The sequence below is a fragment of the Acomys minous genome (genome assembly GCF_964271855.1).
Source record: "Acomys minous genome assembly, chromosome: 8".
NCBI lineage: Eukaryota > Metazoa > Chordata > Mammalia > Rodentia > Muridae > Acomys > Acomys minous.
Window position 1 is genome coordinate 26,659,692 of NC_140489.1, and position 19,512 is coordinate 26,679,203.

General features: G+C 39.9%; 1 protein-coding gene across 3 annotated transcripts in view; it reads left to right on the plus strand.

Annotated features, from left to right (window-relative positions):
- Positions 1–828: 828 nt before the first annotated feature.
- The window catches only part of SEL1L (SEL1L adaptor subunit of SYVN1 ubiquitin ligase), a 39,691-nt gene continuing 21,007 nt past the window's right edge, over positions 829–19,512 (plus strand). Inside the window, exons 1-9 of one of the 3 annotated variants that reach the window (XM_084793702.1) lie at positions 829–1,050; positions 6,782–6,819; positions 7,798–7,821; positions 7,909–8,029; positions 14,950–15,117; positions 16,538–16,643; positions 17,379–17,541; positions 18,934–18,987; positions 19,078–19,137. In XM_084793702.1, coding sequence (XP_084649828.1) covers positions 981–1,050; positions 6,782–6,819; positions 7,798–7,821; positions 7,909–8,029; positions 14,950–15,117; positions 16,538–16,643; positions 17,379–17,541; positions 18,934–18,987; positions 19,078–19,137 — 804 coding nt within the window. In that variant the 5' untranslated portion in view covers positions 829–980. Of the gene's footprint in view, positions 1,051–6,781; positions 6,820–7,797; positions 8,030–14,949; positions 15,118–16,537; positions 16,644–17,378; positions 17,542–18,933; positions 18,988–19,077; positions 19,138–19,512 lie in introns of all 3 variants that reach the window. The other 2 variants (XM_084793701.1, XM_084793703.1) reach the window with 2 other exon arrangements.

The window sequence follows — 19,512 nt, forward strand, 5'->3', positions numbered from 1 at the left end:
TGTGTGTGTGCTGCAGCCTCTGTAAACTACAGGTATTGCTTTATCTAAGCTTTTTAAAAAAAAGAGCTAAGTGTTTTAAAACTAAATTTTAAATATGCATAAAATTTTCAGTGCAGCTATTGCTGATTTCTCAGTGTTCATGGCATGTTCAATTCAAATTCACAAAATAATTACAAAGAAATGCTTGGCATTTCTTTCTTTCTTTCTTTCTTTTCTTTTTTTTTTTTTTGTTTTGTTTTGTTTTGTTTTGTTTTGTTTTTCGAGACAGGGTTTCTCTGTGTAGCCTTGGCTGTCCTGGACCCGCTTTGTAGACCAGGCTGGCCTCGAACTCACAGCGATCCGCCTACCTCCGCCTCCCGAGTGCTGGGATTTTCTTAACCGCATAGTATATGTTCCTTGGTGTTGTTTATTCTGGATCAAATGTAAAAGAGCCCCGTGAATCCATTCCCTTGAGTATTTAGCCCAATTCCTCCTTCCTTAACTTTCTCAACCACCTGCAGCTTGTAGCCTTGCTTTATGATGAACTACATCTCCCAAGATCATCAGCAGAGAAAAATCTAATGCAGTGCATTGTGGGAGTTGTAGTCCTAGTTGAGGGTTTTTGGTTTTTGAGGTTTTTTTTCCCTTCAGAGCCTTTGCCTCATGCGCTGTTTCAGGCGCTACCAATTAGCTGGGGCCATGTCGGTGAGTCCGTGGTCCAACCAGGAAAGCTGGTATGAGAACCTTACACAATGATTGGCTAACAGATGACATAGGGGCGTGGCCATCAGTGGGGCGGGGCGAGCACGGCCATTGGACAAGGAGGCCGGAGCGGCGGGTGGGGATTGGCTGCGCGCTGGGCCAAGGAGGCCTGGGAAGGGGTGAAGAAGGAATCTGAGCAGGAAGAGCGGCTGTGAGGCGGCGGCGAGGCAGCCCCCGGCTGAGTTGGTGGCGGCGACGGACACGGCGACGGGGACGGCTCTCGGTACTTCGAGAGCAGGATGCAGGTCCGCATCGGGCTGACGCTGCTGCTCTGCGCCGTGCTCCTGGGCTCGGCGGCCGCATCCTCGGGTCAGTATCGGGCCTTGGGCAGCAGGCCCCGAGCCACCGCCCCCCGCGATCGCGTTGGAGACTGGGCCAAGGGGCTCAGCGATCTGGGGGTCACACGTCGCCCCGACTGTCACTCGCTCTTGCCTTGGGCTTCGGTTAGTCTGGGCCAAAGAGGGTGCTTAGGAAGGTGGACGTGAGGAAGCGCTGGTCGCCCTGCCCACACCTCTCCCACGCAGCAAACTTTAGGTGACTCCTGACGAAGGAGCAATGAACTGGTGGGGATGGGTTCCCGACAGCTGGCTTAGACCCTCCGGGATTCCCCTCAGCCTCCACGTAGGTGGTGTGTGCAACAGGCTCTGGGACACAATGGGGTTTGCAGTTGACACACCTGGAGCTGTCACTTTTGTGCAGAGCAGGGTTCATCGGGACTAGGATGTTGACAGTCCCGTGGTTGCTCAACACCTGATCGGTTAGTCTGATTTTTTTTAAAAAGAAAAACTTCTGATAATAATTATAGTCACTAGCTCTCAACCCCTTTTTAAATAAGCCTTCCTGGGGAACATGTGGTCTCTGCCACGGTGTTTCTGTGTTTTGTAGATAGTAATTTTATGATTTTTTTTTGAGACTTTGCTCTTTCAAAATGAATAGAAAATAGCGCTGCCTTTTTCTATAGCTGCAAAAATCCGTGTGCTTTTAAATTGATTTTTCAACTAGCTGACTTATATACCTCTTTGTAAAGGATGTTCTTTATTAATGTTTTGATCTGGCCTATGTCAGGAAGCTTACCATCTTAGAAGTGTTTGTTTTAAACATACTTAGAATGTTTAAGCGTTAATAAACATTGGCCATAGAAAGACTTTGAGATTTTCGTCATTTTCAATTAACAAGACAGCTGTGGAGTGGCTTCAGACTTTTTTTTTCCTGCAACACTGCAAAATATGTCAACTTTTTAGTGACAGAAATTTTCCCAGATGATTATTTGAATCCCCAGATCCTTTGTCCTATTTGTAAATGAAAGTTATAATGTAATCCTACTTATAAAATAAGAGATTTAGACCAAAATCCTTTCTGTGGTGTGTTTGGAGACACCATTCCAAAGGGGACAAGCATATGGTGGTAATCACTTTACTGCCAGCACCATGTTTGAGGTACTTTCTGCTTCATTTGAAATGACAGTTTGTGTTGATGATCCAGTCTTTAAAGACTATACAATATTTGACCCTTGCAGAAATGTTAGCAGTTATTGTTCAAAGGAAATACGAAGTAGAGCTGTTGAATGCCTTGTGTAAAGTGCCTGATGGACCGAGGGCCTCCGGCAACTGACTTTCTCAGATTTAGGTCTAGAATACACCACATACACATATATGAGCAAGCCCTGTGATCCTTCACACTGAAGTTTGAAGATTCTGGTAATTAAATAACATAACATAGCATATATTCCTCTGAAATTCCATTTGCCGAATCTAAAGAATGTTCAAACGTAACAGTTTCTCTTGCATCTTGCGCCAACTGTGTTGTCTGTACTTTCAGCTCTGGGCAGTAGAGACGATCACCACTTGAGAGTCATTCTAAAATACTTAGTAGTCGAGTGTTAAATCTTACGGTTGTGTTGATGTAAGTGGAGTATGCTGTTTAGGAAAGGCCTGCTCTGATTTCTGTCACGGTGACAGCCATGCAAAAGCATTTCTCTGGTACAGACGAAAACTTAGTCCAAACTACAGTTATAAAAAATGCATGGTGGAAGAGGGAAGGCCAGTGGGCCCTGCTAATCCACCAGTTCCACATCAGATGTCCACATCCAAATCAGATCCCACCCTGTTCTGCACTGTACATGTGTGGACTTTTTATTCCCATCCTTATTTCCTGCACAGCATAATAACTAATTGTTTGACATTTACCTTGTAAGAAAGGATGGAGACTGTCTGCAAACTGTGTTCTCCTTTATATAAGGGACTTTGCAATCCTTGAGTTTGGGTACCCTGCGATCTAGGGTTATCTGTGTAAATCAAAAGGACTTCACTCTTCACTTGAAGTCCAGATATCCTATCTAATTTTAAAAAGCTTTATAAATTAAAGGCTTGAATTTTTTTCAGGTCTCTATGCCATGCATTCAGTTGCTTATTTACATAGGATTTTAGCCTCAGTTTTGAAATTTAGATTTAAAAGTTTGCTCTTAATAAAAATCATTTTAATGATAATTCTGTGTTTAATATTAATGTTACCCAGGCAGCTTGAACTTAAAACCATACTATGTAGGCTATGATTAGCCAACGAAGCTAATATGTTGGCTTAGAGACATGTAAAAGCATAGCACTTGTATTAGAAATGCTTTCTTTTTCCTGTAAATGAGTAAAGAGGAGGCTACACACACACACACACACACACACACACACACACACACACACACACACACACATTTCTTAATTTTCTCAAGATAACAGTGAAAAGGTATTCAGTTTTCTAGCTTAGAAATACAGGCCTTGTTGGAGCTGGGAATATATCTTATTGGTAGTGGTTACTGAGGTGGCCTGGGTTCAATCCAGAGACAGAGATGAGGAGAAAGAGTGTTGCAGTCTGTACATTAGCTACTCTGCCTGGTATTTAAGGTAAGTTGTATTAATACATAAGTTCAGAGAGCAGCTTCTGGGTTGCTGAGGATGGTTAATTTCTCTGTTTTAGTTGTTCCTTACAACATTGTGGATGAGCAGACACATGGTGGTATTCCCTTTTGACATACTAAGAAAATAGAGTCCAAGCAAACTTTTCCTACTGAACCATGTGTATCCACATAAGTATGTGTGGAAGCCAGGCCACAGCTTTCCAAACCTTAGATTTGGGGTAACTTAGGATCAGGAATTTCCTAGGATCTGCACCCATGTTGAGCATAGCAGAAGGCAGCATGGCTATGCTCTTTGCCTTAAATTCACTGCTTTTTCTGTTTGGATGTGGACTAGCCTGTTTAATGTGCATGACACGTAGTAAAATGAATTTCTAGTGATCACCTTTCCTTGACAGAATATCCATGGTCATGTGCAGCTCACTAAGCTACTATAACAACAATGAAAATGCATGTTTTTTTCAAGGAAAGGTATACAGTTAGTTAGTTTGACAGGTAGTTACAGTTAAGATGTGAGACTGATGAATAAGGAATTTTGAGCTATTTATTGCATCATCTTGAATTTTTTCTTCTTGCTTGATTCAAGCATTAGTTTATGCCTTCTATTTATGCACAATTTCAGTGTCTTTGATTTTACTTGAAAACTACATTCAGCAGTACTTAGAATTACCTCGTGGCAGCCTTCTTAAAGGTGTTATGTGTCAATATCAGCTGGAAAAAGAAAATAGCTTCCCCTTAAAGCTACTGTTTGGAGTAGAATTTCCAGTTTAGTAACCGAGAAAGATTGTTTTGTTGACCAAGTCATCTTAGTATATGCTCCGAGTTTGTGAAAGAAAGAATGATGCAATTCACATGAAACCACCCTGATGTCACACATCCTTTCTCCTGGACACCAACAACACATTTTGCTCCTCCAGTGTGCCTCACGGGTTTTTATGTTTCAAATGTGTATCATTTATATTTACTTGTGGGTATCTATGTTATTTACCTACCTGTGTGACTGACATAGTGATTTGCACTTACAGCTAGTTGAAAGGCCCAGTGTATAGGGATACCACATGTGAGTGTGCACAGTTGGTGCCTGCTCTTCATATACTGAGTAGTTGGTATCTGTGATTAACAAACTACATTTATACATACAACAGTTACTTGTCAATCAATAAAGGGGTGGGTTTCCTTCCCTTAGCAAAAATTTATACTGAGGATAGTATTTGAACCATTTAGATCTTCAGAAAGTTAAGAAGAAGGATGGCAGTTACTTCATGGACCACTACCAAAATGTCATGGGCACTGTGGACATCAGGCGTGCCACACCAGTAGCCCACCATCACCTCCAGCCTGCAAAGTAAAACATCTTAAAGGTCCTTGTAAAGCAAGTGTACCTAAATAGTACCTTTACTTTACCTTTATTGTTATTATTATTATTAATAGAAGTACATATGTGACAAACTTCAGTGGAAGACTTATTTTTCTCAGATATGCAAAACAGATACTGCGAATTAAGCTGTATAAAGTTCAGTACCTTATGATACCTGAAACAAAATTAATGCTACATTTTCCAGTAAAAGGTAGTTTTATAGAATTCCATGGTGAATTTCTCATGAGCCCATGTCTCATATGGACAAAGGAATACTAGTACCCCATCCAAGATGAAATCAGCGTTTTAAGAAAGTGAAGAAGGAAACAGAAGATCGTGTGACTGTTTTCGTTTCTTTACATTGGCAGTGACTGTGAAGGACAAATGCTTGCACCTGGCAGTGAGTTGTTGCCTGTTTCTATAGAGAGCAGGAAAAAGGACAGCAGCCACTAAGAATGGCGGAAACAGACAAAGACATGGAGAGGATAATAGAAAAACTGCTGTCTGAGACAACTAAGCTACTTGTGTGCATTCCGAAGCAAGCTGTAAATAATGGCTAGAATCATTGTTTGGTTTGGCTTTGCATGGTTTGGTTTAATATGGTATGGTATGATTTGGATTTTTGAGACAGGGTTTTTCTATGTACCCTGGCTGTCCTAGAATTCACTCTGTAGACAGGCTGGTCTCAAAATCAGAGCTCCACCTGCCTCTGCCTCCCAGTGCTAGGGTTAAAGATGTGCACCACTACCGCCTGGTTGATTTTTTTTTTAATTATAACTATTGTTTTTTCCCCCAAAGGTTTATAATTATTTTCTGTGTATGAGTGTTTGACTTGCATGTATGTCTATGCAGCATGTGCATTCCTGGTGCCCATGGAGGCCAGAAAAGGGTGTCCGATCCCCAGAAACTGAAGTCACAGACTGATGAGACACCAAGTAATGCTGAGAACCAAACCTGATTAAGCACTGTACCACCTACACACACACACACACACACACACACACACACACACACACACACACACACTTTTTAAGAAGCTATTGATTTCTTGTGGCTGAAGAGATGGCTCAGTGCTATCTGTTCTTCAGAGGACCTGACTTGAGTGCCAGGCGCCCTTGTCACACAGCCTGCAGCTGTCTGTAAGCCCCAGCCCTCTTCTGGCTTCCACATGCACCCACATGCACATGGCACACACACAAAGAAACTACTGATAGTTCAGTGCTGCATCTGACCTATATCTGGTTATCTCCTCACCAAAGTAGACCACAAATCATAAACCTATTTGTCTACATGTATTTTTAAGCCTGCTGAACAATAATAGCAATTATTTGTTCCCATCTTTGGTCGTATTAGTGAAGCAACAGCATCCTACTCCACATTAAAATAACTTGCAATAACTCCAAAGCCTCAGCAGAGAAACAAAACAGATCAAAACCTGGAAAGTGACATTTTCTAAACTGAGGTGGAATCTGAAGAAGAGACTGGTTTGGGGAACTGAGAAGGAGCCTCCTAGTTTTCCTATGTGAAAAGAGAAGGGGGAAATTTTCCCCTTCACCTTTGTGAAATTGTTGAATGTCATCTTTCCAATAATTCTAGGTTCATTTATTATCCAGTGGCTGGTTATTATCTGTTGTATATTTGTTTTTCATTCAAGTTTTTCACGTAGAAGTCCTGAAATACATGGACTCTCAGGTAGGGACACATGGCGTCTTGTGTGTGCTTTCTAACATTTATAGTTCACAACAAGAAAGATAATTTATCTTAAAATTCCTTTGCAGATGACGAAACTAACCAAGAAGAATCCTTAGATTCTAAGGTAGGTTCTAAGATTCACACTGAACAAATGAAAAGCAAGACTTAGGCACCTTAAAAAGGACATACTAATTTTAAATAATAAAGGTCAACTGAAAAGAAGATAAAATGATACCAGTATTTAGCTCTTTTGCCTTTAAAAAAAAAAAACATTTTCCTAAAGAATGCCTCTGTTAGGGTCAATTCCACTTAAATTTGAATGGGCTATGTGGATGGTGGACATTCCACACACAAAAAAGCTTTAAGACAACATGTTTTGTGCCTAAAGAAAGATTGATTTTATTCCCTTCTTCCCCCCAAAGTCTTACCCAGCTCAGGCTGGCCTCACACATTGTGTAGCTGAGAGAGAGTGGTCTACCAGTTCCTATCCTCCTGTCTCTGCCCCCAAGTGCTGGCATTTACGTATGTACCTACCTTGCCCACTTTATTTTATTCTTTTTTTTTTATTATTCTTTTTATTATTATTATTGGGGTTTTTAGGGGTTTTGTTTGTTTGTTTTGAGACAATGTCTCACTATGTAGCCTTGGGTAGCTTGGAACCCTACATAAATCAGGTTGGCCTCCGACGTTCTATGATTAAATGTGTGTATCACCATGCCCAGTTTTAAAGTTTTTAGTTTCTTTTAATTTTGAAGGCCTAACCTGTGCCTTTTTAGATAAAATCACATCCTTGTGGGTTGCATAAGTATAGCTGATTCTCACATATCCACGGAGGCCTGACTAGTTGTAAACACTGATCTCCAGATTAGATGGAATAGAGATTAAAAACAGGAAGTTGTAATACAGAGTCACCAAGGGCAAGTATAAAGTAGGATGAGTACATGTGAAGGAAGGGCCTAATCCAGGCGTTCAGGAAGGCTTATGGGCTATAGGCAGCAGCTGAAGGAGGCACGTGTACACACCTGTGGAAGCAGTGGTCGGACAGATTGGAGGGAGTCTTGGTTCAGCTGCAGAGTAACAACTAAACTTCTTTTATTCTCAGAGTTCTTTGCCAGCAGATGAGTCGGTAAAGGACCACACCGCCACAGGCAAAGTAGTTGCTGGCCAGATATTTGTTGATTCTGAGGAATTAGATGTGGAATCTCCTCTACAGGATGAGGAAGACAACTCCAAGACTCAGGAGGAAGTCAGTGTCACCGAAGAGATCAGCTTTTTAGAGTCTCCGAATCCAAGCAGCAAGAGCTATGAAGAACCAAAGAGAGTGCAAAAGCCAGGTAGCCGCGGTGCATTGCTTGATTCCGACTGACGTAGGAAAGAGACGATTGAAATTTTAAAACCAGGGAATGTGGATAAAGGCTAGTAATCTTGCTGATTGTTAACCACATAGAAACTGCAGTGTAGTTTTTCAGGATTTTCAAGGTTTTAGTAAATCAGATACCCACTGTGAAGATTTGATGTTCTAAGACTTGAATTCATAAAATTGCATATATTTTATTAATATCCTGGCTTTTTGCGTACAAGCATATAAATTCCTTTCAGAAAAAGTTAATATGTCAAGATGGGACAAAAAGAAACAATTCTCGGTGTGGTTACAGATTGTGGTAAGATTTGTACTACCCTTTGACCACCCTGTAACTTTCCAGTCATCCTAGATAATTTGATTTAGGCCTTAACCTCCTGTTGAAACATACCTGAACTTTAATCCTCTTCTAATGGGTACCTGCTTCACAGCTTTACACTGAAAGCTGGTCTTTTATAATACGAATGTGTTAAATGTTTGTCCTTTTAAAATTTAGTGACATATCTTCTCTGCTGTAGTCTGCCATTTTGCCATTTAGTTTATTACTTCATGGATGACCTCAGCAGCACTTACTGCATTACCAGCCACTGTCAAGAATCAATCCCAGTTGAAACTCTACCATACTTATTAACAAGTGTCATTTCTTAAAAATTAAAACTGCTTTAATCTATCAACTAAAAATAATGGTTGACAATATCCTAGAGAATAGTCTGACAGGCTTTTCATCAGGTACAGTCTGAAGTTCTTTGCTGTATTTCGAGCATTGATAAGAATACAGAAAAAAAGAAACAAATGAAGATCATTTTTTTTTACACTCACCAGTTGGTCAGTATTTCCCCACACAGCAGGCAATTCTGCAGTGGGTTTTACACTTGATGCTGCCTGGTGTCCTCTTATTTACCTCAGTTCCATCACTCTAGCTGGAAATAGCTTCAGATACCCTGAGTCAAGTGCTCAGTCCCACAGGACTGCCACCTGCCCCACTCACATGCCAGGTGCAAGTCTCAATTGCCTATGCTTCTGACAGTCTATGTAATCCAGAGTTCCCACAACATAATCATTGGGTTCGGTTAATTTGTTAGAGCAGCTCACAAAAGTCAGGAATAGATTTGTGTTTACCCATTTGTGGTAAGGTATATTATGGAAGACAGAGATGAACAACAGGACAGGAAGTGTGTAGACTGGGGTACAGGGGAAGCAGAACTTCCAAACCCCTCTGGGTACACCTGCCTTAAGAACCTTCGTCCTCTGAGGTGTTGAGACCCTCTTGGAACTCCATCCTTTGGGGTGGAGACTTTTATGGCAACTTCATTATGTAAGCATCATGGATGTGTCGCCTGAATCACCCACTTCTCTGATGCAGTGGACTGAAGCTTCAACCATCTGATTGCATGGTTGGTTCCCTGTTTGGGTAACTCAGGAGCCGTGGCTCCTACTCACATTGCTATATAGAAAAGAGTTCTCTGTTCCCAAGAGAATCCAAGATTCTCAGAACTGTATGTAAAGAAACTTGGAGGAAGAACAAATGGGCTTTTCAAAATCCTAGGACCTCATCTCATTCCCAGTCCACTCAGTACAGCCATTCTTGTTGCTCCAAGTATCTTATTCTGTCCGCTGGGAATACCTTTAGTTTATGTCTTTGTCCTTGACTAGATTCTGGTGATCTTTTGCAACTTTTTTCAGTCAGACTAATATGTCCGAAACTCTGTATATTTCCTAGCCTAAAGGTTAACCTCAGCTACATCTCCTGAAAGTCTGATTCATTTCCATGAGATGGACCTGCCTAGGCAACAAGAATGCACCCTGCTGTGAGCCCTTTCAGTAGAGAAGCTTAGGAAACTTAGCGTTTATGCCTATGCCTCCAGTGCACATTAAGTTTTACAAGTGAAGTGGCAAAAAGAATTTGATTGGCAAATTGAACTTTTTGAAGAATCAGAGTTTTTACCCATTGTAAAACATGGTATATATTTTCAAGGAAACAGCCACCACATGACACAGAAAAAAAAGAGAAGTCCATGACCAACAGAGCTGCTCGCAGCTCCTTTCTTGCCTCCGTCCAGAATGGCCCCTAGCCAGGTTATAGTGTCTAGGGGACACTGTGGAAGGTCACCTCCATAGAAAAGAGACATGTTGCTTAGACATCTCCACTTCAGTCTCTGATAATCATAAAGTTTGAGGTATCCTCCAGGAAGTGGTGCTTGCACACCTGAGATTGTGTAAAATGAGCAGTCTAGAGACCAAGTCCATCCTGTTAGCGTGTTCCCCAAGTAGGGACTGTGATATTTTCAGCACCCTTAATATGTTTGAGGGCAGATACGTCAGTAGCATGTTCATAAGAGATCCTTGTCAAGTCATCTCTCTTAAGCCAGAGAAAGGACATAGAAGATAGGGATTTCTGATTTTTTTTTTTTTTGTCTCCAGGATGTATTTATTTACTTATGGGTTTGAAATAGTGTTTTAACTGTCTCTAATATAACTGTGAGTGGTTCTGCCAACAACTTTATAAATTTTTACATTCACCCATTCAACTTGTTTTAGCTTTTAGTAATGATTTGGATTGATTTTTAATTTATTCACAATTCATGAAATATTGTGCACTTATGCATCTTTAATGTGTACTGTACGCTGCATGCGTTTGCATGGCTTTGTATGTTCCATTCAGCTACATTACAGTTAGATTCTAAGATCGTCCCTTCTAAATTGCTTCTTTTGTCAGCTTCTGGTTCCCGCTGCTGCTGTATTAATCTGTCTAAAAATCATATTTGACCCTGATGCTTCCTTATTTACAGGTGCTAAGATCCTCCCTCTGGCTCAACCTTTTAGTCTTTCGTCTAAAGTCAGTTCCTGGCGGCAGGCAGGCAGGGCCAACTTTCTGCCCACTCTCATGTGTTCTGTTATCTTCAGAATCAAACTTCTCGCCTTTACTGATAAGGTTTTACCTCCCTCCAGCTTCCTCTTTTGCTGTTCCCTGTCTCCCACATGACCACAGCCATACTTGCCTTCTTACCACCGCTTAAGTGTTTCATACTGTGTTAGTAAGACCACAGCCCTGAGGTTAGCACTAGGAAGAATCTAAGGACTTAGCATGTACTTGTATTCATAGCTATATTTTCATTTACTAATTTTATATGAAAATGCATGCATGCACATGCACACACCACTCACATACTTGTGGCATATATGTGCCTCTCCCCCAATTCATTAATTTTAAGTTTTAAATGCAAAGCAAAATCAGCAGAGGAAGAAGTGCATGAAGTCAGGTGTGGGGGAACTCCCAGGGGTCCTCTCCTGGGATATCAGGCCAGATGCACTTAACTTTCCAGCAGTAAGTTATAGTAAACATATCAAATATAAGAGTCCCATTACCTTAGGCTGGGTTGACACAATACCTGAAGTTTTATTGGCAGCTGGGCCAGGTGGCAACCGTGTACCTGGCACATACCAAAACTGCAGATGCACAGAGGGAATGTGAGTGTTCATCATCAACCATGCTGTTTGTGTAGTTTGAGGGAGCCACTCTGAAGAGGCAAGCTAGTGGGAGCTCATCAGAAATCAGTAATTTCACACATGATAGAATGTAGAACTGATACGTTGATTCTTCTCAGCATAGCCTCTACCTCTGTGGTCACTGGACCAAGGCATCTGGAGAGCTGAGATGCCCTCCAGGAGTCCTGTTCTTAGTAAATTACAGTAAATCCTATTAGTTGTAATAGATCTGTTAGAAAGCTAGGTGACTTCCTCCTTAAGTTTCTATGTTAACAATTTTCCTTTTTAATCTGGCTCAAAGCATCAGTTGAGACACAGTGTTACTGTGTCTAGTAGGCTGAAGTAGACCTAACAGCCTTCCAGGGTTGAAGTAGGGTTATGAGAAATTCCATCCCATATGGTACACATGCTAACCCTGGAAACAAAAGCAGACAGTTGTTGGGACTGTTCACACAGGATACATGTTAAGTGCTATAATGTGACCTTCCACCATGGAAGGCTTGTCTTCATCTTCTTAATCTGGTCCTTGCTTTCACATAGTGTGCTGTCCATAACCCAGTCCATCTACCCATAAGTTTGGGAAGGATCTGGAGGCATTTTGGTGTGGAAACTGGAAGTTTGGGTCACCTGTGGCCTTCTCATAAGTAGACTGTCTTTAGGACACACAGTACAGCTTCTAGAAGCAGCTTCGAAAGATCATGAATGCATGTTGTTCCTTCATGCCTCCTCCATGCAGGAGTTTTAGTAATTCTATTCAGAAATCATAAGTACCCATGTTATTCAGCCACTCCCTAGTTTTATCTGTATTATTTGTCTAGAGAGGTTGTGTGAAAGAGTCACAGAACAGTGGGACAGAACATTTTCATGTAACTTCATTTGTGCACAGAAACTGAACACAGTAAAATCCTGAAATTTCAAGCACATTGTAGATAAATTTATACTGCATACAGTATTTTGCTATGGCAAGTTGGAGCTGAAAAACACCTTTTGCCTAAATTTTCAGGGCCACATTTTTATGTAGGACTCACTTGACACCTCCCAGCTCCCACACACAGAGCACATTGGCATGACATGTAAGATACTGCCCCAGGGAAGCTCATGAGAAGCCGAGTATCTTTTGTTTTGACTGGGAACAACCCATTTATTCACCTTAGCCTAGCATGTACCAAAACTTTAGATTCCCAGGAGGAAAACAGCTGTTGAGCATAAATCAGATCTATTTAAAAAAAAAAAAAAGAGTCACAGGTATTTCTGGGTTTGAAAATAAAAAGGAAAAGCCCAAAATTTCTACAAAGCCTCTTAACTCTAAAGAAAAGAAATTTGAATAGGCAAAGATGATTATTTTCTTTACACTTTGCATACTGTCCAATTGCTTTGATTATGTCATATAAAAACACATTTTTATGGTAAAATGAAAACACAAAGAATAATAATTCAATAGAATAACCAACACCTTGATCTTTCACCTGGCACAAACAGATTTCAGAGAACCAAGTTGCTGGGTGATACAAAAGTTTCTGCTTCTTTGTCACTCTGGGGATGCCAGGGAAGGACCCTTCATCTAGTGGGGGATTAAGGAGTCATAGGCAGTGGCTTCCAGCAGGCCTCAACTCTGATGGAAAGGTCTTCAATGCTGTTTACCCCAAATATTCCGCTTCTTCCAAGGGAGTAAGAAAGTTTATCCTGAGCCAGGTATGAGTGACCAAAGCCTGGAAGCATTGCTTGTCCCCATGTAGAAGCAGCCACATGAAGTTGTATGGTTATAGAACAAAAGGAAACCACAAACCAATGTTTTCTTTTTCTTTTTTCTTTCTTACTTTTTCCCCCAAGTACATTGATGGGGATATCAGGTTAGAAGAGTTAAAACAAAATGAGGCAATATGTTACAGGTTCAGATGTTATCTGATGACATTTGTTGCTTTTGAGTAGGTGGAAGCTAATGATCTGCAAAGTTTATGCATACCAGAGTTTTTATTTGACAGGTAAAAGTATATTGTGTCAGACACAAGAGAGTGAATGATAAAGGGCTTGTAGAGGACTAAGGATAACCCAGGATCACCTTGACATTGGATCTGAAGTATTCTAGCTCTCAACAATCATAGAATTCCTTTATTTTAAAATCAAGTTATTGGCTTTTATTATTTATATACTTGGTAGAAAAAGGAATGTAGTAAACAGGTTAGATCAGTGGTTCTCAACCTCCTAATGCTGCTCTCTTTAATATAGTTCCTCATGTTGAGTGACACACACACACACTCCATAAAATTATTTTTGTTGCTACTTCCTAACTGTAATTTTGAATCATAATGTAAGTATCTGATATGCAGGATATCTGATATGTGTCATTCAAGCCCCAAAGGGGTCATGACCCACAGGTTGAGAACCACTAGGTTAGAGCCCTATGAAAAACAGATCTGGGTATATGTATGTAAATCAGACACAATAACCATGCTTACCTGATTTCCCTTTTCTTACACAGCCCCAGGGCATACTTGGAGCCATTGGCTGAGCAGCATGAGCATCAGCTCTTGCAGAAACTGTACTTGCCTACCTTGCAGCTATAGGATAAGTGGCATCTACCTGATGCAACCATGTGAAACATTTTTATCTCTACTTGCTTACTGAAAATGTTTTTAAAATTGGTATCTTAAGCTATGTCCTTTATTTAAATTAGAAAGAAAGGAGGGATACTTTCTAGCCTTTCAGAGGAAAGGGTGTTAGAAGTAATAATAGCTGTCAGTTTTTGAACTTATTATCTGACATGACAGGGGCCATATTAAATAGTCTAGTAAGAGCTACAGTGCAGAAGAAAAACTGGTATTAAAACCCTCAGTACATATGATAAGTACTCTAATAAAATGCTATGCTTCACAGAGGAATATGTGAATGATTAATTTTGCCTGGGGAAGCATTATTCCAGTATAACTTTAGATAATTGAAATTGATATGCTCCATTCAGAGAAAGAGAAATATAGACGATTCCCTTATATCTGTCAAGAGTTTGCGGTGCTCTTTCATTGGGTTTGTTGTTTTGTTTTGCTTTGCTTTGCTTTGCTTTGCTTTGCTTTGCTTTGCTTTGCTTTGCTTTGCTTTGCTTTTTGAGACTGTAGCCCAGACAGATCTCAAACTCTTGACAATCTTTAGGTGTCTTGTAGCAGACTTTGAACATTAAGCTGTTTTATCTTAAGAACTCAAAGTCTACTCTAGATGCATGTGAATAGTCAGCTAGGCTCATTAAGTAGACTTGACCTCAAGTCGTCTCCAAGCAAGTCAGCTCTGGCTCCCATTACAAATGGCACAGTGTATCTCTTTTCGTTTAGATTCTGGTAGCTGGAGCTCGACATTGCTGAATCCACAAATCACAAAGGTGTTCATATTTAGACTTTTGTTTCTTTTTTTTTTTTCCAGTTTTGACTGCCATTGAAGGTACAGCACATGGGGAGCCTTGTCACTTCCCTTTCCTTTTCCTGGATAAGGAATATGATGAGTGCACATCAGACGGGAGGGAAGATGGCAGACTGTGGTGTGCCACAACCTATGACTACAAGACAGATGAGAAGTGGGGCTTCTGCGAAAGTGCGTATTGCTCAAGTAGGGGCATGCCCTGTTGCTTTAGTCTAGGGCAGCATTTAGCTGTTCTTTTTCATGTGGGCCAGTGTTGGTGACATGATCATAGCCTTAAGGAATGACTTAAGTGCTACGAGCATGTGATATATTTATTGCAGGCTGTCACTCAGCCTTTCACACTTATGTCTCATTGATTCACAGGAAGTTCTGTAGACTCTTGAGGCAGGCTGTTGAGCTAGTTAATATAAAACATTTCGTCAATATTGGAAGCTGACTGTGATAGTGAAGGTTAATAGTGATTAGAAGAAAACCAAAAACTACCTTCTTTAAACAACTAGTGAAATAAACTGTGTATATATAGCATTTGACATATGGAGTATATTTAACCACCTTGTGTAGAAATGCTGCCCTCTGCTGGAAAGCTGTTTTAGGGGGATTTAGTAGTATAATAACAGATACCATTTCTAATATTGTGGCTGTAGACACCTGGACATCACTAAAAAACAGCATCACATGTAGGCCATCTTCAGACGCAGGCTGGCGTGATGAGTTTAATATGCCAAGTTTTTATTACAGAAAGAACTTACTTCTACTTATATAAATAGTGATCCTACTGTCGTATGATAGGTACTGTATTTTGTTTAAAATGTTGCAAAGTTAAAATGTTGCAAATATTTCAAGTAGCAAAATAGTTATTTTAATCCACAAAAGTTATACAATTTTTTTCAGTGTTACATTAATGAATATGAAAAATTAATGAGCTGGACTGGAGATCAAATTCTTGCCTATCATGCACAAAGCCCTGGGGTTGGTCCCCAGCACACATACATTAGGTATACTGGCACAAACTTTACTCTTAGAATTCTGAACAGTAGGATCAAAAGTTCAAGGGTATCTTTGGTTACATGGGGAATTTGAAGCCAGCCTGGGCTACATGAAACCCTATTTCAAAAAAATGAGAGAGAGAATTAATAAACTTGAACATTGCATACTAAATTAGACCTATGTTTAGTAAAAATCAGGTCTTAAGATTTTAATTATATAATTAAATAATTTTATAAATATACAACGTGACCTTTGAATATTATGGTAGTTTTCTGTTTATTCTTCTCTAATAATGTTTTGTTGTTGTTGTTGTTGTTATTTTAGCTGAACATAGCATTTAATCTGAAGCTTTAGTTGATCTGAAGGTTTAGTTGAACTATATTTTAAAAAGGCACCATTACTAAAACAAAAATACTCTGAAAATCAGAGAAAGTGACTTTGGTGGACTTTGTATTTTTCAAAAGTCTTTTGTCAGCTGTTTTTAGAGTCAAGTTTGGAAGGAGTGAAAGATCTTTCTTTCTGTTTATAACCTACTTGAAACAATGAGTGAGCTTGGTACTAAATAAATAAGATTCATTTAGTGCATGTGTCATTTTGTTGTCAGCTGAAGAAGATGCTGCTAAAAGACGACAGATGCAGGAAGCAGAGATGATTTATCAGAGTGGGATGAAGATACTGAACGGAAGCAATAGGAAGAGCCAAAAGAGAGAGTAAGTTGCACTGTCCACCACATTCTCCCCTAAGACAGCCCTTGCCGAGGCCCGTCACTGAGCCCTTTCTAACTAAGGCCATGCTGCCAGAGGCACATAGATGTTTTATGTGTGTTCCAGGAAACCCTGGTTTTGGCAGACATTAACTCATTGCACAAGAAGATCATTCATATTGACCATAAGGCTGATCAGTGGGGAAAATGACAACAAATAGATTAAAATTATAGTCACTTCTAAGAGCTAAGAATGAACACGCTGTTCCAGATTCAAAAATAACATAAAACAACCAAAAGGAATTGTCATCAAACCTGTTGATTTTTGGTTTTGCTTTGAAATTTTTACCTAGAATGTAACACTCCAAAAGAATACTAATATTTTATGTCTGTTTGATTTATGCTGGTTTTATTAGTCTATGTGTAGAGTTAGAAATTTTTTAGTTACTACCTGACATCATTATAAATTTCTATTCCAAATCTTCTTAACCTGATCATTGAATTTTTCATTCATTGATACTGTAATTAGACCATTTCAAAATGCTGGACAGAGGGAAACTGGCCCCTTAGCTAAATCAAACTATCCAGAGTATTTTTTACATATATAAATAAGATGATATAGTAGGAATAATATATGGAAATTTTTTATTATAAAATAAGAAAATTATGCTACATTTAGTAATGAAAACTCTTTTAATGGCTGTTCTAAAAACACTTTCTGTTTGATTGTTTCTATTTAAAGAGCATATCGGTATTTTCAAAAGGCAGCAGGAATGAATCACACCAAAGCCCTGGAGAGAGTGTCCTACGCTCTCTTGTTTGGTGATTATCTCACACAGAATATCCAGGCAGCTAAAGAGATGTTTGAGAAACTGACTGAGGAAGGCTCTCCCAAAGGACAAACTGTAAGTGCAACTTCAGTGGAGAACCTCTGTACACAGCGCTGTGTTGTTGTTGAGCTTTGTTTCTGGTTGTTTTATTGGGGCTAAGGGGGTGCACAGATTGTTGTTGTTTATGTGTATGGTTGGTTTGCCTGCTTGTGTGTCTATGCACCACTGTGTGCCTGGTGCTTAAGGAAGTCAGAAGAGGATGTCGTGTCCCCTGGAACTGGCGTTATAGATAGATGGCTGTGAGCCACCATGTGGGTGCGGGAATCAAACCCAGATCTTCTGGAAGAGAACCCAGTGCTCTTAACCACTGGCCCATTTCTCCAGCCCCTGACCCTTTTCAATTTCTTTTAACATGTATTTTAATAAAGTGTGAATGCATGTGTGTCTGTGTACATGTGAGTGTTCTGCTAACCATAATGGAATGAAGCATGTGAGACAGTGCTCTTGAGGCTTCATGATAACAAGATCATACCCATTGTTTTCTGTGAATATTTAAATAATCTGTTGTGCTTTCCTCATCTTATTTTTAGCCATAAACAGATTCTATCTTAACTGTTCTCTTTGTTTTTCTGAAACGTGTTTCCTTCTTGATTAAATCAGCTTGTATAAACCTACATACCCTGTCTTTAAGAGGCACTGATGTCTTTAAGGCAGTCACCTACCTCTACACTGTTGCTGCATTCATACCCAACCAAACACTCTCTGTGTGGTAATTAATTTTAGTTGATGCAGCAAGCAGAACCCCCAAGCCAGTTACTTCTTGCTCTGCCAGATTAGATTGAGCTCCTCTGCCTGTATTGCTTTCTTGCAAATGGTGATTCATGTGCAAAGTTGGCCTCCTTTGCTGCCATATCTAGGATTATAGTCTTCTTAACTGCAGGGGATGCATGAGCCTCATAGACTAACGGCACTCTGATTCTCTGCCACTCTTCCCTTATCACTTGTGTGTCACAGGAGAGAAGGTAGAGCCTCATCCATGTCAGCTGGTGGTGGCTTTCTTAGGAATTTATGTCCCTTAAACACTTGGTATCTCTTTATTCCTGAGATTACTTATCTTGGGACACTTTTGTTTTCTTCATCCCTCCCTGCAGAGAAGAAATATGAAAGGGCACATAAGGTATTTTATCCTGATAATGGCTGTAAAAAGTGAAGTAAAAGCCAGTTTGCATGTGTTTAGCTTTGTTTTTCTAGTTAATACCTTCTTATCTTTCCATTAGCCTTTCAACTAAAAGTGGTTAAGTTGCACTTAGCTATGTGGTTTGTAAAAGACCAAATGCACTGCTCTGGCTCTTTAACTGAACCATCCTGCATAGCTGTACTCAAATCTTACCTTATTTAAAGATCCTTCACTCTTCTTATGTGTCTTCACCAAAGTAAGAGTATTGACTTTTCCTCATTTTCCCCCAGGCTCTTGGCTTCCTCTACGCCTCTGGACTTGGTGTTAATTCAAGTCAGGCAAAGGTAATGTCACTGAAATCTTACTGTCTATTAAATTTGGAATTGAATAAGCACTGTTCTCTGTTCATTTATGTATCTTTTTTTTTTAAACAGGCTCTTGTATATTATACTTTTGGAGCTCTTGGAGGCAATCTGATAGCTCATATGGTTTTGGTAAGTGTGAACTTTTAAGACAATTAAAATTAAACGGTAAAACATATGTTTGCCGTACCCATAAGTTTTCCAGGCTTGCTGACTGAGATTCACTTATGATCAGATACTCAGTTGAACGTCCACCCAACCCTTGTTAATCGTTATAACACATTGAATCTACATGTGATTAAAAATATGTAAATTAGAATTGTTTATCAAAATTATTTTTTGGATTGAATTATCATAGATGTTGCATTTCACTTGATGACCTACTATATAAAGAACTGTCTTATAAAGGACACTTTCAAGTATCTGTGTATAAGCTGACAGCATTGACCACTTACGCTGCTCAGTGATACAGATCATCCCACCAAATTCCTTTTGGGCTAAGGGGCT